Source organism: Aythya fuligula, chromosome 8, assembly GCF_009819795.1.
Source record: "Aythya fuligula isolate bAytFul2 chromosome 8, bAytFul2.pri, whole genome shotgun sequence".
Lineage (NCBI taxonomy): Eukaryota > Metazoa > Chordata > Aves > Anseriformes > Anatidae > Aythya > Aythya fuligula.
The window spans coordinates 1,643,020-1,665,123 of record NC_045566.1 but is presented as its reverse complement, the minus strand read 5'-3'; the positions used below and the strand labels follow the sequence as shown (position 1 = coordinate 1,665,123).

Genomic DNA, 22,104 nt, shown 5'->3' with positions numbered 1-22,104 from the left:
AGGGTTTCATTCCAGTCCAAAGCATGCTGGTGGGATGGGTCTGAGCGCTGATACTCTGAAATACTCTGAAGATTGTTCAAGTCGTGGTCAGAAAGAAACCATCTCTCATGTAAGATCAGCTCAGGCGCTGTGACTATTACAGAACCGCGCGTTGAGCAGCTTATTGAGCCCTTGTGCAGGGAGCGCTGGCTGATGCGTGCATTTTTTCCAAATACAACTATTTTAATGTCTGTTTGGAAGAGAAAAATCTGACTGAAAAGCTCGATTAGTAGTTGAAAGAATGTGGTTTTTTATTTTTTTTCAGCCTTTTGGTGTTTGGATGAACGTGAGAGTGAGATTTCTGATTCAGGACGCTTGGAGGGGCGGGGGCAGGCTGGCAGCTGGGACCTGCTGCCCCGTTGCTTTGCTCCGTGGCCATATGCACCAGTCAGGCACTTGCCAAGATGCCAAACTGGCAAAACTTGGGGTAGATGCTGAGGGTTTTTTGTTTGGTTTTGCTGGTTTTTAGTAACTCCCTGCAGAGTAAAGGCAGAGAGGGTGCCTAGCTTTGGTTGGGGTGGGTGAGCGAGGGCTGTGGCACCCCCACAATGGGTCGGCACAGCTTGCTGGGATTCCCAGCCGTCAGGGGGCTCGAGGTGGGCTCCTTGCTGCTGGAGGGGAGGTTCCCAGGCCACCTCCCAGGGGTCCGTTCTGAAGCTGGCAAGGTGAAGAGCAGAGGAGCTTCCCCCAGTAACCCGTGGTACTGCCTGCTGGGAAGGTCTGGAGCTGGAACCAGGCACAGGGACCAGCGGGAGGAGGTCTTCCTCCTCCCAAAAACACCAAGCCGTGGGGTTGATGCAGCTTCTCCTTGGTCAGCACCCTCATCTCAGGCACTTCTGACCGCTCACGGGTGCTAAAAAGCACAGTCCCATTTGTCACTGCTCCTGGGCAGGCAGCTGATATTCCTGACACCAGCTCTGAGCGTTTCTTGCCCCTCAGGGAGGTGGTTCAGCCAGCCAGACCCGCAACAAACAACTTCAGCTTCCCTCTGCAGCCTGAATTCGTGGGGCTAACAACTTGAGTCAGCTTCCCCAGGGGTCAGCCCAGGCTGGGGAGAAGCAGGAGCGTGCTGTGCCGGGGGGGAGCATAATGTCTGGTAACATTTCTGTTACCCAAACGCTCCACGCCGTGGCGTTGAGGTGTGTTGGGCTTCGTGGGTCTCCCCAAGAGCTTTTTGTTTGCATCCCGAGACCAGTTTGGGACGTCACGTTTGGGAAATGCCAGCTAAGAACATTTTTCGCATTCTTACTCTTTCTATTTTTATTCCACTATACTCTTGCTTTAAAATAACCCACACAAACGGGTGGTGGCCCCCCGGGTAGGAAGCAGCCAGAAGTCAGCCCGCTCCCTGCTGTGCTTCCAGCCCAAAATGCTCCGGCAGCTCGGGAGCGATGCCTGCACACCAAGCGAGGCCCGCGCAGGTTAAACTGAGGTTTCCCGCTGGCTGATGAAAACTGGTGATTCACAGCCCTCCCTGCTGCTGAGCAGCACTTTTTTTTTTTCCCCTCTCGTTACCTCTGCCTGACTTTTTGTTTCACTTTGGGGCCGTTTTTGCAGCACGCCTCTCGGGAGTGGCTGCGGAGCCGTGCGGGAGCGCCGCTCCCTGCCGTCCTCAGGAAGTGTTTCAGCTCCCCAGCACTCGGTGTGCTCCCTGCTGCCTTCCCTCCGCTTCCCCTACAAGCCATCAAAGAGAAAACAATCTTAACTCCATATTAACGTTTCTCTGCTAATCCAGGCAGGTCCCAAACGGTGCACGGGGATGGTTGCTTGTGGTGCTCGGCGCGTGGCCGTGTCTGCTTTCAGCTGCAGCGGGGTGCCGTCGCTCCGTAGGCTCCCCGTTGGTCCGAGTAAGAAATTTTGGGGTAGTGCTATCTACAGGATTGAAGGTGTCTCCAGGCAAAGGCTACTTCAGCAGGGCTGCAGTTGGCTTCCCCTCAAGCGTGCCGCTGCGGATTTAGGGAGCCAAACCAGGTATCTGAAAAGCCCGGGTTGATGATCCCAGTGAAATCCTGGGCACCACCTGCTGCCCCTTCCCAGCCTTCTGGTGAAGAGATTTAGGTTATATGGGGTGAAAGTAAGGTGCATTAAAGGCAACCCATGGCTCTTGCCAGTTGGGTGCCGTGTAACTGATCAGGCAGTGCCTGCAGGGCAAAATTTAGACTCAGCTTGTTGGTTGTTTTTTTTTTTTTTTAATCAAATACTAATGAACAGAAAAACTATATCCATTGTCCAGCTGGTCTGGTGTGAGAAGTCGTCACTAGAAACTGAAACGGAATCAGGATGGGGAAGGGAAAGGCCAAGCAGTGCTGGTGTGGGGGCCCAGATGGCCACATCTGAAACCTGGGAGCTGAAATATTCATCGTGTGTTCTGCAAGCAGGAATTCTGGCATGAAGCAACCAAATTAAAAAATAAATTCATCATGTTGATAAAGGCTTCTGTTTCACGTGCAGAAGGGCTTGAATGTCATAGTTTCGGCTGTAGACGTGTTCACATGCATGTAAACTCATTAAATGAGGGACAACAGGTCTTGTTTTTTTCATTTTTCTTCAATATATTATTTCTGAGATGAAACCAAGGCGCACTGCAGACATCAGAGGCATTTTGCTACGCAGCACAGGCAGGGAGGGCCGGGATGGAACGGAAAGCCTGGCACTGAAATACCCCTTCATGAAAGGGGCACTTCTAATTAGTCTGCTTACAGAAACGGAGCCCTAGTGATGTTGAAGCGAGGTGGGTACCTGCTTCTGAAGTGATGGCATGGACTCCCCACCAGCTGCTTGCGCTTCATTGCGTGTGGAGCTATATAACAGGGAACGCTGCTACGTTTTAAGGTGGAGTTGCCAGTTACTGCTGTGTTTTCAGTGCCCCAAATGTTCTTACAGCAACCCGCTGCAGCCCAGAAACGAGCTTCGGTATTTTCCTGCAGTAGAGTTGAAAGGCCTTGAGCATCTACTTGATTTGTCAGGCTTGTTCCCATCAATATAAATTTAATTTTAGTATCTTAATGTTTGTTTTACAGAGCTGCTAAACGTAACTGAGTAAATTTGAGCAGAATATATGTTTGCCATTGTCTGGTAGAGACTGTAGCTGCTGTGTTGTAAGATGTTCTCTACAAAGCGATGGCGAAGCGGCACGAAAGGTGTTAATCACAGCAGTGGGTTTGGAGGTAGGAGTGAAACTGCAGCGTCAGTGTGTTCAGGTGCTTATTTGTAGGTTGTGGGAGGGATGCAGAAGGCTCGGCGAGGTGCTGCCACTTGGGGAGTGCCCCATCCAGACGGAGCAGCGATGCAGCGCTGGAATGAGGCGCGAAGATCCCCTGCCAGCATGCGGGGTGAGCCTCGCTGGGCGCCGACCTGTGCTGCAGCTTCTGGAGCAGTGGGCTCAGAAACGAGCCCTGCAAAATGAGTAGTGCCAGCAGCCTGCTGGACACCTGCAATAAACCTCTCCTGACATCCATTTGGTTTCACTTTTACCACTTCATCACAAATTGCAGTGATCCAGACCTCCCAAAGCCCAGGGTGTTCCCATCACCAGAGTAACACCGTGCATCTAGCAGGGGTTTTTCTGTGCCTGTTACACATCTGGTAGGCTCCTCACTTGCCAGTCCAAAGACTGCAAGCCTGGCCAACTTCACTTCCACTCATTATAGCCGTACACTGCAAAATATTTTTGACCTAAGATTGTTTTGCCTCAGTTGGTGCTGCAAGTGCTGCTCACCCTCCCAAACACCCAGTCTGCACGTCTCTCCTCGAATTCCTGAAAATACACACAGAATAAAAACGATGACCAATCCTTAGCTGCCACCCAGGCCTGATGCTTTGTTCAATCTCTTTTTCCCTTGAGGTACTCTTCATATCTCAGAATTAGGATTTCCTTCACGCTGCTCAGCTGCAGCGTGACCAAACGTGCTGTGCCGTGCTGTGTCCGTTCAGCAGCGACCCTTGGTCATTTTTCCTGCTTCTCCTTGAGTTAATTCACAAATACATCTTCATTCCTTCCAACCCACAACAACCATTTGGATGCCGTTATCTTTTAGAGGTACCAACTCTTTGTCCCCGTGAATGCCCTTGAGGCAAGAAGTGCTTTGCACTTCTCCATCAATTGCTGCAGCAGAGAAGGAAGAGCCTCAGAAGTCCCGGGGTCTCCTTTTTCACAGGAATTGCAGTTCCATGGACGTACCATAGCTCAGGACTTGGGATACCACGATCCTGGCGTAGCCATGTGATCTTTAACTACTGCCAGGAAATTTTCATAAGCAAATGCCCTCAAAGCCATCTGTTCGGCCCTGGCCACGGTCACGATTGCTCGGAGACAGGGAAATAAGGACTGAGTAGGCAAGAACTGCAGTAACTGCAGCAGCTCCTTAGTCACAGGATGCTCTTTCACCTTCTGTTTGCTCCTCACCTCCTGCCTCTCCTCCAGGAGTCTGGCGTCCAGCTTGGGCTGGGGATTCAAGGCCCCAAACGAGAGTTTGGCTCGCCGGTAGGACGGAGAACCAAGGTCAGTGCTCTTTGAGCTTGTTTCTGAAGCAGCCCGTGCCACGGCTTCCCCACTGCTGGGCCTGCCACAAGTGGCAGAGGCACGCGGGGCGGTGGAAGGGGTCAGGCTGCTACTTTGGGCAGCAGCTGGCTGCTAAACAGCCGAGCTGTAAAGTGAAACCCCACCTAGCTGCAAATAGAAGGCAGGAGGCGATCGGCGGGGCATTGCTCTCCAGAACCGCGTCTCGCTGTGCTGTTGTGTCCCCTCTGATCAGAAAGTGGGGGCAGGCTGCGTTGCTGTGCGTGTGGGGGAGCTCAGATCCGGAGGGATGTGCCCAGAGCGCTGCCGGCGGGCTGAGGGGGCGATCCTGCCCCTCTGCTCGGCCCTGCAGCAACCTCAGCTGCTTTGTGAGCGTCCTGCTCCGGGTGTGGGCTCACAGAGAGGGGCAGGATCAGCCCCCCCAGCTTGCCAGGAGCTTTTTGAACACAGCACAGGGTGCCCGGTGGCCTCCTGCATCCCAGGAGCAGCTCTCTGATGGAGAAGGCACCTTCTGACTTGGAAAAAACCACTCCGTGAGGTACGTTCCTGAAAGCAGGGGAACCATTTGCTTGAATTTTCCAAACAAATGAGGTTTGCACCTCTGCCATGCAAATTTGGGCCCAGGCCGGTGCGGATTGGCCACGCTGTAAGCAAGGGGGAGCAGAATTTGGTGGTTTTGTGCTGGAGAAACATGGAGTTACCCAACGGGGGTGTCTCTGCTACATGAAGCTCATTGTCAAAGCGTGATGTTTTTTCCGTGTTTCAGAAAATATTCTTGTTTTGCAGTCCGTGATCCTTGTCAGTTTGTGTTGTACTTGGGAAGAAAGTGGCTCGCAGAACAATTTCTGTTCTGTTTTCTCACAGCTGTGTCAGAGATTAAATTGCTGTTCCCTTTGTTCTGGGAAGAGTCGCTACTGCGCCCTGCGACTGATTGTCTGCTAAAAGTGGGCCTGCCCTTAAATCCGAACGGGATTTCTGTGTCATGGAACATGCAGCTTCAAATATGGAGAATAATTTATTTTACACCTCTTCAAATGTGAAAAATGCTTTGTTTTAAATTAAATTGTGCTTCCAGTGTTGGTGTAACCTGGCATAACCTGGGCTGTGTGCAGGGCCGGAACGGGGATGGATCTGTTAAGAACTCGCCTGTCACTACTGTCAGCTCCCTGTTTTGTGTTGGCACACAGAAGGGGGTGGAAAGGAGCAGCTGGGGCCGTGCTGCTTCCTCCCCATCCCTCCTCCTGGCAGGAGCACCAGCTGAAGCCCTGCTAAGTTGGTTATGGAGTTGTAATGGTATTTTCAGACTGAATTGTGCTGCTTTATTTGATACTTTCATGAACGTGGTTATTGTGTCACAAAACGGGTGGATCTTCAATTATTCTCACTAAAACAGAGCAGCATAGGTATATAAAGCAGGAAATGAGTGCTGCTTCCCTGGAATTGCTTCAGCGTGTTTGTGGTGCCCTACTCATCAGTATCTTTGCAATGACTTGCTCGTTTGTAACCTCTTATGTCAGATGAATTATTGAATTAAGTCTGTGCACATTCAACATAGAAAAAATAATTTCTTGTCTTTTCTTTTTTTTTTTTTTTTTTTTTTTTAGCCTTCTGTTGAGTCTTCAAGCCCAGGTAAGTATTTTTAGCATTTCTTAAATTTGTGAGGGAAAATTTTCTTTTTTGCAGGTCTCTTCCAGCTGGTAATCTGCAGATAGAGCTTGATGGATAGCTTGGTGGCAGCATTCATTTACCTAGTGACTGCTTTCTTCCAGGCTGTACCAGCACAAGTTTCTGTGTGCTAAAATACCCCGGGGAATGGGTTCTGTTGTTTGCAAAGCTGCACCAACACGTGGTGGGAGCACTGGTGTGCTCGGAGGAGCACAGCGCGAGCTGGTGCTGGCAGCATGGAAGAGACCAGGCCGCTGGTTCAGTCCCTGGGACGAGCTCCCCGTTGGTGTTAGAAGTAAAGAGAGACAAAAGTTAAGGGCACCGTGTGCTCCCAGTTATCGGACATGCCATTGCTCTGTGGTTTTACACGTAGATACACCAAGAACAAAAGCAGCAAGAAAAGCAGTATTTTTTTCCTCGTTGAATTGCTAAAAATGAGGATTTTCAAGACTTTGGCTTTTAAAAATGGTTATTTTCTCATATCCCAGGATCCCAGAGTTACTGTATAAACTCAGGCTAAGTATAAATTACAAATGTCTGTTTTTTTTATAGTTCGGTACCACTTCAGTTAGTTTATGTATGTGTAGGGTTTTTGGCATCCTACTTGTGGAAAAGCTTTCCACTCGGTGCTTCGGCTGGACTGCCATTGTCTCTTGAGCTCTTCTTTCTTTCAGAAAAACAATCAATTACTTTAATGCTTCAAATTACTGAGCATAGTTAACCACAGCCCTTACAGTTAACCCTTCCCTCTTGCACCCGTAGTGTTGATACAGTCTTCAGGCTTTGGGAAATGAAACTTAAATTGTTCATGGAGACAAGTGGAAAAACGCTAGCAGAGCTAGAATTAGAAGTCAGGTATTGCTGAATTCCATCAGAATGCTGCATCTGCCCAACCCTTCATCCATTCATTTATTTTTCATTGTCACAAAAGATGATTGATCATCCGAAATAAAATCTGCGTAATTGTGAAGCTTACTCTAGGTTTAAATTTTGGAAAAGTCATTAGATTATCTTTGTAGTTGTAAACAATAACGCTTGCAAAGTATCGAGGAAACAACTGCCCTGAATTTGCATTTTGAATATGTCTACTCCAGTAGAACTCTTGATTTCAAGAGATTTATGATCATTTAGGAATTAAGTCTTCAAAAACTGAACACCTTACAAACATCTAACTAGGGACCTGATGTCCAGATACGTAGTACTTCAGAAACTGGCTGGTTAAACATCATCTCCTGGTTCTTTTTCCCTTGATCTCTTACTACCTGGAGGACAGCTTTCACTGTTCTCTGAATAATGTGATTGGCTTTTCCTGAGATAAATGATTGAGCGATTTTGAAGATAATTTAATTTCTCAATATAATTTGAGTATTAAAATGTCACCATAATAGTAATAGTAATAAAAAAAACTAAACTCTAACTAAAAAAATTCTTTAAAATGTTTTCTATCAGGAGGTTCAGCAACATCAGATGACCATGAATTTGATCCATCAGCTGATATGCTGGTGCATGACTTTGATGATGAACGGACATTAGAAGAGGAGGAAATGATGGAAGGAGAAACAAACATCAGTTCTGAAATAGAGGATCTTAACAGGGTAGGTAGTATTAAGTAGCTATAAAACATAACCACAGCCCACAGTCTCACACAAAACATATGCAGGTTTTTGCCCTTATATTTGGGGTTAAAAAATCAAACCACTCATAAAACATAGGCAAATAATGTAGATAGGGGAAAGGGGCTGAGCTAAATTTGCAGTTGTCAAAGTTTGGGAAAAGGAAATTGGTACATAAATATTTAATAACGCATGGTGCTGTACTTGTTTAGTTTCTTGTTGCATATATACGGGTATGTGATTTACATTTTAGAGCTACTGTAAGTTAAAGCGTGCTCTGGCTAAACTCGTATGCTCCACTGTTACTGCTTTCCAAAACTATTGCACTTGTTCGGTGCATGTAGATTTTGATTTAAAAAAAATCCAATAATGTTGCATTCCATTCGCATTTGTATAGAACCATCCATATAATGCTTCAGTGGGGAAGATAGGAGTGTCTTCATTTTGTAAAGCAGAGGAAGCAGAGACTTAGATTAACTGATTTGCTCAAAGCAAAAAGTTGTCAGCAGAGCCTGGATGAAAACTCCCATGTATTGATAATAGTGATAAATACATTTTAAAATATGGATCTCCTGAAGTAATTGCATATTAGATTTATTTTGCATGTTGAGGTTACGCTGTCACTCACGTACTGCTTTAAGTTACTACCCAGCCAGGAATAATATCCTTAAACTACAAACGAGGCTCATTGTAAATGCAAAGTAATGTAGATACTGTCTGGGACCTCATTGGCTGAAAAGGCTGCTGGAGCAGATCATTAATGATTTTTAAATCCATATTTAATGTACAAATCCTGTTTAGCACCAGGGGTTGTGCCAGTACGGCATTAAATTGATTGAGTACATTTCATCTACATTTTGGATGTGTTAATTTCTTCCTGGTAATTTCAAGTTTGATATTAAATGGTAAACATAAAGATAAATAAATTGTATGTGAATCTAAATACGCCTCATTTAGTTGAGTGAGAAATGAAGCTCCACATATGTCATTTTTTTAAGTTGAAAATGCATTTTTTTCTTCATAATTGGTGAGGAGTCAACATCTGGCTGTATAATCTCTCACCACATTGCAGTGCTTTGTTTATGAGTGTAGTTCAGCAATCGGTGTGTTCCCTCATGGTTAGAGGTGCTGTGTGTTCAGATTTCTGCCTGTGTCAGCTCTCCCTGGTCAGGACAGCGAGGGATGTCCTCGCTGGGGCTCGCATTGCTCCCCGTGGGACCCAGGAGGATGCTCTTAGAGGCTGGCCCAGAAACTCGGCCAGTTTTTGTCGGTGCTGGAGGTAGAGCTTGCACTGCCTTGCAGATGTTTCCCCAAAGCAGGGTCTTGCTGGGGACCCATGGTTATTTCTGGTTGGGGGATAGCAGCCACACATCCAGGCTTGCTTCCCTCTCCTTTTCGTGCTGCCTTTCTCTCTCTCCCTTTTTCTTTTAATCACGCTTTTTCTTAGGCATGGATGACAGACAATCTAAATCTCAAAACTATTGTCAAGACAAGTACTAGCCTGTCTTTTTCTTTCCCCAGACATTTACGCCTATTACTTCAGCTTCCCCCAGGCTGTGAGTGTGCCTGATTTACTAGTACAGCTCCTTCAGAGACGAGATGGCAGTCAGGTTTTGCAGAAGAATTTTTGAACCTTAGTGATTTAACTCCTGAGTGTCATAAAAATTATGCACTCCTCCTCCCAGGAGGAGGATCTTTTCTGCTCATTGTTTGAAACTGGGGAAGCTGTGGTGCTTGAGGTTGCACAGCTCTGGTGTTCTGGGCACGCTGGTGCTGCAGTTCTTTAAGGTGCAGGAAACTTGGCTGCATCGTTTCGGTAGGAGGAAGCTGTCTTTGCACTCTGCCTTGGAAGCAGTAAGTGACCAGGCCCAGCAAGCTGCAGAAACTCAATTTCCTCCCACTCTTAGTTAAGCTGACGGTACAAAGTGGCAAAGTGTCAGATGGAGGATTTAAGGAGCTTGGAGCCCAGGTCTTGACCTTTGTGCTGCCCTGGCTGTGGGCAGAGCAGTGCTGGGTGCTGTGTGAGGCGCCCTCCCTGCACTGCTTCGGGATTTGTAAGCCTTTGACCCCTCTCCTTTTTCCATTTATCATACATAATCTCTTGGGTTCTCCCTCTGAAGTCCCCCTTTTTAGAGAGAGGGCTCTTGGGTTTTCTTAGGGTTGTACAACAGCTTCCTTTTCTCTGTAAATGAGAGATCCACGCATGGGGGTACGCAGTGGCTCTCCCAAATACTCCTCCAGCCTCTGGCAGGGTGCAGTTCAGGCACATACGAACCAGATGTTGTCTCTTGTCATGCCTCCCGGGGTTATTTTTCCCCTCCTGTGGATTTGTCCATTTGATTTTTAACCTCTGTAAACTCTGTGTCCACAAGGCATGTGGCAGCGTTGCGCAGTTCATTTAGTGTGAGGAGTGTTTGTGTTTTTCAGATGTGTTTTGTGTTCATTGCAGAGGCTGCCCCGAGCTCTTCAATTAGAGAGCAGTCATTTATATCGACCTTCTCTGTGCTCCTTATGAAACAGTTCTCTGCTACATCACTCCCCCTCGCTTACCCTACTCCAGATGCATGGTTTATAATCCACTTCTTTTTATTAAATATCTTCCACCAGAGAAATTTCTGTGCCATTGATTACCCATGTTATTTTTTTTAACCTCTGTTTCTACAATATCCTGAACCAATACAGGGATGATGATCCTGGTACCGAGAGCATTTTACCTTTGAGAGTCACAGGCACTCGGAGCTTTTTTAATTGCAGTGGGCTATTGCAAGGCTCTGTCTAGGAAAAACATCCTAAATACAACAGCTCTTCCCTAAGCATCATCGAGTAATCCACCTGTTGCATAATTCACACATACCTACAAATCATAGCAGAAGTTCTTGCTGATTCTCAGTCTGTATCTACAAATAGGATAGCAATGAGGAGTGCTCTGTAAAAGTACAGTATTTTTGAAAACGTACCGGAGAGCATTTGTTTGGAAAATTATATGATTTTTTTGATAGCTGTACGGTAAGGTTTTAATTAAGATCACAGCACTGTCATGTTGTCCATGCCAATAAGACATGATTTCCCTGCTTCTGAGAGTTCATTCTGTAAAATGATAAAAGTAGGAACCAAGAAGTCAAAGAGGGAAGGGGAGACTTGGGTCCACATGGCCTGCGTCTGCTGTGGATGTAGCTTAACCAAAGCCTAGCCCAGTAAGTGGGTGAAAGGCGTAGTCCTTGGAAGCAAAATAAAATAAAATACACAGACGATGAGGACGGGTAACCCCTGTGTTACTTTCTGTTTTACACAGCAGAGCTAAATGCACTTACATTTTGTGAAAGGCAGTGTTAGTGTGCTTCCAGAAAACAGAGGTGTGCTGAGCAATGAAGGCCCTTAGGGGAGGAGTTCAGTGGCAGAAGTACAGGGCCAGCAGGTAACTAACACTGATTATCAGCCAGGATTCACACTGCGTGCCAAGAAGCAGCATTTAGAGCTGCATACACTGCTGAATAATAAACAAAGCATTTGATCTTCAGAGAGAGGTAATTGGAAAATGCTCTCTGAGAGTTTCATCTCTGAGAAATCCTTTTAAGTGTTCCGTATACTGCCCCTGAATACAAGATACTGAGGTATTATAAGCACTGAAGTGACTAATTTGCAGGCCTGGCAATTAATCATTTGTGTTAATAAACTGAATGCAATTAATTGGCAACAGCTCGGGAGTCACCAAACTTCAGATCTGACTGGATCACGTGAAGTATCTCTGCAGAGCAGACCAGAATTCGCTGTAGAAAGGTTTCTAAATCTGCACACATTTTACTAGATTTGCTTCCTACCTACATCTGCTTTTGTAGGCAGCTGGATTAAAGCTGCGTGTTTGTGAATGAGGAGACGTGTGTGTAAACACTGCTGTCCTTGCCTGGACATCAGTGATGCTGAATTCAGGCGATCCCTCACCTGCATCCAACTCCTCGTGGCACAGGAAGGGGAGATGAGCATAGGTGAGGTGCATTTTTTGCATTATTTTGTATTGGAAGCTCAGGTTGTAGAACCACGTGGAGCTGCCCCTGTAGTGCAGCTCTCCAAACAAAGATTTAACTCCGTGTTCAAGCCAGGCGCTGCGAGTTCAGGTCCTTATTCTGCTGAATTCTTGGAAACACTGCAAAAATCACTGCTTTTGAGTAGAAAAAGCCCCTGCCATGCAGCTAGCTTCGTATTTCCTGCAAAACTGTCAGCATCTTAGCTGTCTGTGGGAAGCAGTTGCTGCTGACTCACATTTTGTTTGTTTCTGTAGATATGCACAAAATACTACACATTTTTTGGGTAGTTTTGGGGTGATAAAGGGAATATCATCAATTTTATATTCCAATAAGGAGTGTGTTGTACTGTGTATGTACTAAAAGGGAGATGTGTGGAGCACACCTCATGCTTGGCCACCAGGGTCTTCAGATAATCTCTGCTCCTCTCCTTTCTGAGGTCATTTTGGAGCTGGGCACGACACAGATTGCAGCTGATGGTTTAGCTCGGTAGCCTTCAGTCAGCTACACTGACAGCACCTCCAGGCACATCACTAACCCCAAACATGCCCACTGCATGACTGGTTGGATGTCCAGCCACCTTTTAGGGTCCAGTGCAATGCATGCCTTGTTCCATAGGTGTGAACACAGCTCGGGATCGTTTCAGAAGCATCTCTCTGCCATACAGAACCAGGCATTACCTGCCATGCTGCAGTGCTTGTGGTTTGGTTAAGTAGTAGTAGGCAAATACCAGGGAGGGGATGGGGCATGCAGCCCTCTGGTGCCCTTTTAATGAACTTTGTGGCCCCTTTGAGAGTGTGTGGCATGTGAAGTCTACTATAAATTTATAAAGGGTTAGGAAATTAAAAGTCCTGCTGCATAAAAACCCACACCCTTTTCTTAGGAGCCGAAACTTCTCACTGTCCGTTCAGTTTAGAGTGGGCATTCCTAGTATAGCTGCCCATCAGCTGTCTGGTTTTGCTCTTACGTTTAAAATGCACACCTGTAGGCTCTAGAGCAGATGTGGGGTGTGAAATACCTCTGATAAACCTCCAACTTTGTTTGAATATTTATCAGGAAAGTGATATGCCAATCCAGGAGCTACTTAGCCTTTATGGCTATGAAGGTACCATTCCACTCCAAGAAGATGATGATGATGAAGATGATGAAGAGGAGGAGGAGGAGGGAGAAGATGACGATGATGTCGATAATGATGACAACAGTGGCTGTAGTGGTGAAAACAAAGTAAGTGTTTACACTGATCTGATTTTCATACATCCATTCTGTACTAGAGAGCCATTCAAAGTGCCAGATCCCAGCAGAAAAAGTTCATAAGACAGTTGATTTCAGATGCTTTGTGTACTGAACTCTAATGTTTCTTCTTAATTACCCATCAGTATTTCTCTTAATTGTTCCTAATTTCATCTGTATCATTCCAAACCATTGCTGAGGCAAATTAGAGTATGTTTATACACTTAGCATCATGTAAGAAGGAATTGTAATTGTCCTTCAGAAATACTGCCTGGCTTAACTGAAGTGTTCAGTGCCTGGAGGTACCTTTCTAGGTATGGCTGAGTACTTGTTCCAAGATGAAAAGCTGATCTGCTGAAACAGAGCAATGAAGTATGGCGTTGAATTAAAAGATGCGTCTGTGAGCATTGGAGGATACCGCAAGTTTTCTAACTTCAGCATCTAAATTGTATTTTGTCAGCCTGGCAGTAATCGCCCTGCTTGTTTTAAGTTGTTAATTACATCTAATGCTTCAAATATCTTTGCAGAGTGTATGGTTTTGAATTTAGCATCTTCAAAGTCCTGTCCTGCGTGTTCTTAAAATAAGTTATCTGATTTTAGAAGCGTCTTTTCTACTTGTGTATGTCCTGTGTATTTGTAATAATCCTGTCCTGTCACAGGCACAGCTGTAACTTCTCCATTACTGGTGGCATTCAGAGTTGCTTCCTGAATTCCATTAAAAGATGAAACTCTTTGTGCTGTCAGTGACAAAAAATCACAGGCATTAATGGAAGTTGAATTACCTAATCTGGATTTAAACAAGATACATTTTCTTCTTTGATATCTTACCCATTTAGAGCGTCTGGAATGAGACAGAAAGATGAGAAATGACATACTTGATTCCAAAAATGAAGTTCTTAGGATTTGCACGCTCCCTTGTTATATGCTATGAAAGATCTTTTTTTTTTGTGGGTTGAATGGTTCAGAAAGGAGAACGATGCAGAGTTACACTGCATTAGGAAAGCTTCAAGAAGCTGGAGAGGCAGAGAAATTTACATACCGTGAAATATACAAAATTAAGGGCACAAAAGTGTTTAATTTTGTTGTGCCCAGTAGCATTCCTGCACCCCACTTTGTTCTTACATCCTTGTATCTCAGCTGCTTCCCGACACAACTTCCATCCTGTGCTCTCAGGGCCTCTGCTGGCTCTCCAGTTGAGGTACTAGCTGATGTGAGGTAGTGCCTGCCTTTTCTCTTAAATGGATCCAATCCCAGTCTCTGCCATGGCTGAGATGTCAGCAGCAAGAGGAGCAGCCCCTGTCCCTGTCCCCCTGCAGGGCACCAACCCCTCGCAGCGTGCTGCAGAGCCAGGGGTGTTCCTGCCCCGCCGCAGTCCGGTGCAGTGACCACAGGCAGCATTTCACCTAACTGCACACCTGGAGCTGTGGCTGGATCAAAAATGCGTGCTCACATATCCTACCCCAGCCTTCAGAGGGCAGGACCAAGGGTGGAGGGGAGCATTGGGGCTGGAGAGCACGAGCTGACAGCTTACATTCTGGTGGGTGCCTTGGGCTCCAGGGAGAGCTCCAGCAACGCTCAGTGCTTTTAGCAGCGAGGCAGTAAAATGCAGCCATGGGGGTGGAATAATTTTATAAATCATTCAGGCTTTCTCTGCAAGTGCACATCTTTCGACAGCTTTTTTAGCTCTGCTGCACTTAGCTGCTTTCTATTTTTAAGCTGCTTTAAGCTGCACGTGTGATAGCGCCGGGCTCGCTGTTAAAGGTGCACACAGCCATGTGCCTGGGTGTCACAGCCAGCAAGCGTGAGCGCTCACCCGTAGTCAGAAAGCCCATGAATGGTGGAGACAACATGCCTCAGAGAAAATAATGACTTTTTTAGCCTTTTCATCTTAACTAATTGTAACAATTCCCATTGTTGTTGTGAGTTCTCTTCTAATGAAGTAGCTTATTCTTATCCGTGTTCTTTCGGTGACTCAACGATGTGCTTACACGCAGCATGCAAGTTTACCAAGGTACTATTCCCGTAGGGTTGGACCTCTCTATTGACATTTATTGTTATGGAACATAACGTTTCCATTTGATTGAGAAAAGCAGAGCCATTAAAGATCTGCGCTTCCTACTGAAAAATCCTAAGGAGGGGCTTTGAAGACTGAAGTAAAATTTAAAGTTAAATGAAATTAAATGAGTACTGGAAGGATTCTCTTGACTTATTTTAAAACTAGACATGATGCTTAACTGTGTTTCATGTTTCTGATTTGTGTGTTAGCATCGGAGTGTTCAGTCTGATTTGCTTAAAATCACGGTCAGCAAATAACACGGATGTGCTTACACATTTGTTATGGTTCGGTCTGAACAGCCCACAATCTGTACAGTCACTTGAAGGCAGATATCTAAGGGTATTTGTTTGGTTTTCATGCATTGGCAATTTTGGATAAAATACTACCATGTAGTATTTGCCACACAGAAGGTATACCTGTCTCCTCTTTGCTTTCTTATTTTTAAGGAGGAAACCATAAAGGATTCATCAGGTCAGGAAGATGAGACGCAGTCATCTAATGACGACCCAGCACCATCTGTTGCTTCTCAAGATCCACAGGAGATAATTCGCCCCCGTCGGTGTAAATATTTTGATACAAGTATGTACAGTTCAGTACTACGAACAGTTATCTCACCGTGATTGACCTTTGCTTTTGAACAGCTTCGTTAACACAGTATTCTCCTTCTGAAATATGCATCTAGATACCTACAAACGTGTGTTCTCTCTTGATTTCACTGTTCTTGATTATCATTACACTCAGTGAGCAACAAAAAAATCCTATTTTTAGCTGAATGCTACCTCTTCTCCCCAGATAAGGCTCTCTGTTTAAGGCTAAATATCCTGTTTTCGTAAAGGGTTGTATTTGTGGAAATAAATCTGAATTTCTGCAATTTGGAAAAGCATGCTCTCAGCCAGTGTAACTCCTTTTGCTATGTTACTCCTGGCCTAGTGGCAGTGCAGTTTATGATCCCACAAACAGGCTTGTGTGGACGTGCCTTTCAGGAAAATTTCCTTGCACGTGGAGTCCAGGTGCAGTAAATGGCTTCGGAGACCAACTTGCACCATGAGGGATGTGCCCTTCCTAACAAATACCCTTCTGTGGGGCCTGCAGCCTGGGCCTTGCTACACTGTGCAGTCACAGCATTGCTGTGGAGCGTTCAGTAGGGGTTCAGCAACACCTGGCTGTTCAGTATGGTATTACCTTGCTGTCAGAGCTGCAGCTGCCACTTCACACTAAGGACATAGGTTAAAAATCCTGCAAGTAGAAAATGCACTGTTTCAACTAGGTACCTGCTGCACAGTGTGTGATTACCTTGAGAAGGCCAGGTGGCATTAGTTTACGTACTCCTTCAAAGGTGAGAGTCTGAATGAATAAAAATAAAAGCTGAAATTTACTAGAAATGAAACCTTTAAGATCACTGATAGATAAAACAAAAGGAATGAAATCAGGAAAAGGCAGATGGATTTTTAAACCTGAAGTAATGAAGGAGGAGATAACAATGAAAAGAATTTATTTCAAGAATTCCATATTTGGTACCATGGCCAGCGTTGTGGACTTAGTATTTTCTCTTGTTTTGTTTAAAAAAATAATAATAATTGGGTTTGCATCTGTTTGAGACTGTTGAGCTACAGTTACATAGCTGTCCCCTTAGGCAGTTCCCATTTCTGTGGCAATTTTACTTAGTGGGATTTGTGGGATTTGAACCTTTCAGTATTGAGCTACCAGGAGGGCCATTTGGACAACAGGTATTTTACCTTTGACTTTTATATACGTACCAGGCATCACTGTCGATGTTTAAATTCCTACTGTACTGTGTTTTAACTAACACAAATTAAAGCAAAAGGCTCATTCTGATATCTTAATAGTCATAGCATAGTAGAAATGCAGTTCTTTAATCCGTAATTAATGCAATTTTTTAATCTGTAGCTTATTTTAATCCAGAAATGTCGAGAAACCTCAGCATGTAGCTATGCAGAAGATTGCAAGTATCTTAAATGAACTCTTCTTAGGATAATGCAAGTGCATTGCACAAGCTTTGGGGTTTTTACAGTGTTCAGCTGCGTGTAAATTGTAATTTACTGCACAAATCATTTTAGTGCTGATGCTGTCTTTCGCCATACACGTTGTGCTGTACTTTACCTTAAATTCAGTGGCTGCTGCTGTAAGGGAGAAAGAAGAGCAGTAACAGAGCTGGGAGCTTGTAGAGAATGGTGTTGAAATCCACCTGTGGATGCTGAATGTCCACACACAAACGCTTTCAGAAAGCAGCTGTTTGTAGTCAGTTTGGATGTGGATCGTCTCAACCGCTTCCCAGCTGGCTGAGGGAGAGCCAAGTTTTATTAGGAAGCCTCAAAATCAGTGGATGTATGCATTTCTGCCTTAACTTTCTGCAGTCAGCCCTGTATCTTGAGCCGTTCTAAATGTGCATGTTGGGTGGGTTGTTTTGAAAGCAGTCAGTGCCAGAGCATCTGGTTCGTCACTCGCACTGCCATTTGCACTTCTGTGGTGTAAGATAAGGCGGCCAGGAGGCAGAGCAGGGCTGCAGTGGGTGGCCGGGCTCGTGTCCTCCCCTCACCCTTGCACAGGAGCTCGCTGGGACGTCCTGGGCTGCCTCGCTCAGCATGGCTCCAGCGTGGCTCCTTCTCTCTAATAAATGTTGGAAAATTTCTTGTAGATAGCGAAATAGAAGAGGAATCCGAAGAAGATGAAGATTATATTCCCTCAGAAGACTGGAAAAAGGTAAATATGGGCTGTTAAAAAAGTATGTGTTCCGTGAATAATGAGCTGATCTGTTACCTAGTAACTTTGAGCTCTGTAGATCACACATTTTTTCTCCATTTTGTCCTGACAGATATTGATGTTTTTATGGTAATGACTGTTAAAGACCTCCCCAGGTAGTGAGAAATACGTTTCTCTATAGTGCTGTTTGCCAATTCGTTTTTGATTTTGAAGAATTAAAGTTTTAAGAGAGAAAGAATGATACGGTCATGTTTCCTTTCAGTAGAAAAACCTGCAAGGCTGTGGTTGCTGGTTGCTTAACTTTTTGTTTCTGTTATTTCTAAACAGGAAATCATGGTGGGCTCTATGTTTCAAGCTGAAATTCCAGCTGGCATTTGCAAATACAAAGAGAATGAAAAAGGTGAGACATGGCAGCACTATTGTCATTGCTTGACTTAAGTTTCTAGTGGGGAAAAATAAAAGACATATTAGACTTAGGTCATGTGTGTGGCAAAACATAACAGCTCCTTCAAAGGAAAAATAGAACCACAGTCTCAAACTGTAGTTCGTGTGCTTCACCATCAGAGCTTGAGACTTGGAAAAGAAAGATTATAGTGCTGGCCTATTGAGCCCTTGTTTTGTAATTTGGTAATTTACAGAAGTTTTCAGATAGAATATGTTAATCTCTTCACCTAATATACTATGTTTATGTGAAACATAGTAAAGAAATGGTGTTCTTGGAATTGGATTAACATGTTAAAAGAGACAAAATGGCACCAGCAGCTTTCATTTTCACATTTTACAACTCTTCAGTCATTATTTGAGTACCTCTTATTCTACTTTTTTTTTTCCCACTCCCAACCAGAGCGTTTGTCAATGCTTTGTCGGTGTCATTGACTAAGGAAAAGCAGACACAGTTTAAACCCAGCTGTGAGAGATTTTCTTGCTCATTCAGCCCATTACTAAGGGCTTACATTTACGCTGCAGGTCAGTTGGAGACTGCAGCTTTCCTGTAAGTTAGTTTTTAAGCTAACCAGCAGAAAACTCCATGCCTTCTTAGAATCTGTGAATACACTCAGGTTCTGGCAATTGTCTGGCTTCAGGCTGCAGGTTGCTGTAGCCGTGCTGTAGCCTGATCTGGCTGCAAACTGAGAAGGGCAGCGGTCGTGCTGCTGACAGAGCAGGCTGGCAGTGAGGCTGACACGTTTTGTCAGCTCTGGGCTTGGTACCCACAGAAGTTGAAGAGCATGTAACGTAAAATCATGTGAGAAGTCAGGAGCTTCCATTGAAAATGGAAAGCAGTAAATGAGAAAATACCTGCTTTTTCCTGTGAGGTTGCTCCTTGCACACTTTTCCTGCCACTGTCTAAAAATAGAGCTTGAATTATGTATTTACCTGAGGTGTGGTAAATTACGCTTTATGGATCACTCACCTGCTCTTACTGGTATTTACTCAGCTCTAAATGGCTTCTGGCCTCCAATAATAAAAAAGATACTGCTGTTTTATGCACTGCTGTAACCTATATAAAACAGTTTTTCATAGTCCTGCACACAGCTCTTTGCAGAATGCAGAGCCTACGTCACGGGCAAAACCCGTTGAGGGGGAAAGTTAAATTTTCACTAATGTTCTAGGGTTGTTCCAGTCTTGTATACCAGTGGGGTTTGGTATCTTCTGCCCCTGCTCTTCCTTTCTGCTGTGTTTTAGATTAAATCTTTGACAGGACTCGAGATGGAATATGGATGAAATCTAGAGCTGAAAAGCAAGTGTCTGAAATTATGTCTTTAGTCCTTTTATGTCCATATCCCATCTTTATTGTTCTCTAAGAAGACCGGTCCTCTTGGATCCACTCCCGTAAACAAAAGCACAAAAATGCTACAACTCTTAAGAATAACCAGCTTGCTTTTCAGAGTATTTTCTGACATGCTGGTGTGAGGAACAACAACTGTGGATGCTGTGCTAAGCTAATTACTGTGAACTGGCTCTCTTGAGGACTACACCTGGAGTACAAGTAGCTGCTATTAGAGAATTTCAGGTTATGAACAATCTACAGAATTAAACAATGTGTTTTCAGAAGGCTCAGGACTGAAAATCACAGGGTAGCTCTGAAAACCAAAAGGTGCTGAAGCTGCTTTCAGACCTCCTGACGCAGACCTCAGTGAGCATGGCAGCGTGCTGAGCTTGCATCAGGAAGGGTGGCTTGGAACCAGTTCTCGGGTGTCTCCTGAAAAGAGTTGTTGCTTCTAATGGGGTTTATATCCCAAGATATCTAAAATCCTTTTCTCAAATGGGCAACCAAACATCAGATTAGGACTAGCCTTTGGAAGAAAAAAAAAAATCATAGAAAACTGTTGAGGGCTATTCCCAAAGTGTGTGGTATTTGTCAAATGAAAGTGTCTTCCTTCACAAGACACTTGGTTATTTTTCTTACCATTTTGCCTATTTGTATTTCTATTCTGCATTTATTTTCTATTTGTATTCTATTTACTGTAATGTAAAATTTGATTTTTTTCAAGTTGAGATGCACCCAGCCTCCACTCTGACCTTTCCACCGGCCCTTTCTGTGCTCACTGTACCTTCACAGGGGCTTGCTCCTTCTCTCTCTTGTTGAGCAAGAGTTAAAGATGCTCACCAAGCTAATGGAATCAATGTTTAAATTACTTTCTTGCTGGTTTTTGTACAGTTATCTTTCAGGGAAGACCGGGCCACAGGCAGGTCAGGATGCTTTCCTGATTCTGTTTTATCTAATAACTTGAATTTTACTTCATTTTGCTATACTGATATTATAATCTTGCAAAGCTTGTAGGCTATTCAGTATAAAACTAGGAGGTAATTTAGAGGACGTGGCCTTTGTTCATGCTGCTTTCATTAACGTAAGTTTGTGAAAGCTCCCCTGGTCTGAAAGCCCATGCAAAAGCTCTGAAAAGACAGTAGAGATCTGGTAGTATTAAAAATAAATGTTCTTCACCTGAATGTTTTTGTTTTAGAAAGTATTTCTAGGAATTAATAGGAAAGTCCAAGTGAAATTTCCTTGCAAAGTGTCACTTTGCAGAATGTTTGGCATCTGGGCATTAACTGTGATGGAGGAGCAGTGGGCCTCGGTGCTGGCTTTATAAGAGAGAATAAACATCTGCATGGTTGTTTTAGCTCGCTTTTCTTTGTCTTCTGGTTATTTCAGTGTATGAAAACGATGACCAGCTGTTGTGGAATCCTGACTTCTTACCAGAAGATAAAGTGATTGAGTTCCTAAATGAAGCATCAAGGCGTACGGGTGATGAGAAAGGCCTAGATGCAATTCCTGAAGGATCACATATTAAAGACAATGAGCAGGTATATAACAATAATGGGATTTGTAGTTTAGTATTACTGAATGAATTATCCCTTTATTTTATTTTAATCCCAATAATTAAAGTTGGGCTTGAAAAAGCTTTATATTCCTTTTGGAAATAGACATGCAATGTGTGTTTTGTTTTTCCTGTCAACAAATATTGAACTGTTAACTTTGGCTTAACCTTGCTTTTTGTATCAATGCATTATTTTATTTATAAATAATCGTTCATAAATGAGTTCTGTTCTTTCAGTTACAGATTTTTTCTAAGCTTCATGAATGCGTGAAGCTAAATGTATAAGAGTCTTTATACAAAAATAAAACATGAATTTTATAAATGTATGCAATGATGAAAATGTTAAAATACTTCACCTGGGTGTATATCTGGTTGTGTAATTAAGAGAAATGGAAATTGAACGGAGGAAATATGTCTGTGTGCTTTTGTAAATTGCAACACGTTCATTCAAAAAGTTTATTTTTAATCCTCTTTAATTAGGTCTTAATGATTTACTAAGTATGCTCCTATGACACAACGTAAATTCAGTGCTATTAAGGATCTTAAATGCACATCTTTGCATCTTCACAGGCATTGTATGAACTGGTTAAGTGCAATTTTGATACTGAAGAATCATTGCGAAGGTTGAGATTTAATGTGAAAGCAGCCAGAGGTGAGCGTACACCAAAGCTAGCTTCCTATTGTCGAACTTCCCTTTAATTTGTCACACAGATAGCAGGTTTTGCTGTCAGCAGACTGAGACATTTTATTAGAGCTTGACTGCACGTCAGCATTACGTATCAGTGCTTGCTTAAATGCAGCCTTCAGTGAATGTCTTTTTGTTCTCTGAGAGAATGAAATTAGCAGATGTAGTGTAAACAATTACAGCCCCAAAGACAGCAAGTAAATCAGCCTTCTGTTAACAAAGCTTGATATTTATATT

General features: G+C 44.1%; 1 protein-coding gene across 2 annotated transcripts in view; it reads left to right on the top strand.

Moving 5' to 3' along the window:
- Positions 1-22,104, top strand: part of MIER1 (MIER1 transcriptional regulator) — a 31,475-nt gene that overhangs the window by 2,519 nt on the left and 6,852 nt on the right. For both annotated transcript variants that reach the window (XM_032192260.1, XM_032192259.1), the window contains exons 2-9: positions 6,163-6,187; positions 7,673-7,818; positions 12,912-13,079; positions 15,588-15,720; positions 17,798-17,862; positions 18,190-18,262; positions 21,017-21,168; positions 21,753-21,834. In XM_032192260.1, coding sequence (XP_032048151.1) covers positions 7,720-7,818; positions 12,912-13,079; positions 15,588-15,720; positions 17,798-17,862; positions 18,190-18,262; positions 21,017-21,168; positions 21,753-21,834 — 772 coding nt within the window. In that variant the 5' untranslated portion in view covers positions 6,163-6,187; positions 7,673-7,719. The remainder of the gene's footprint in view (positions 1-6,162; positions 6,188-7,672; positions 7,819-12,911; positions 13,080-15,587; positions 15,721-17,797; positions 17,863-18,189; positions 18,263-21,016; positions 21,169-21,752; positions 21,835-22,104) is intronic.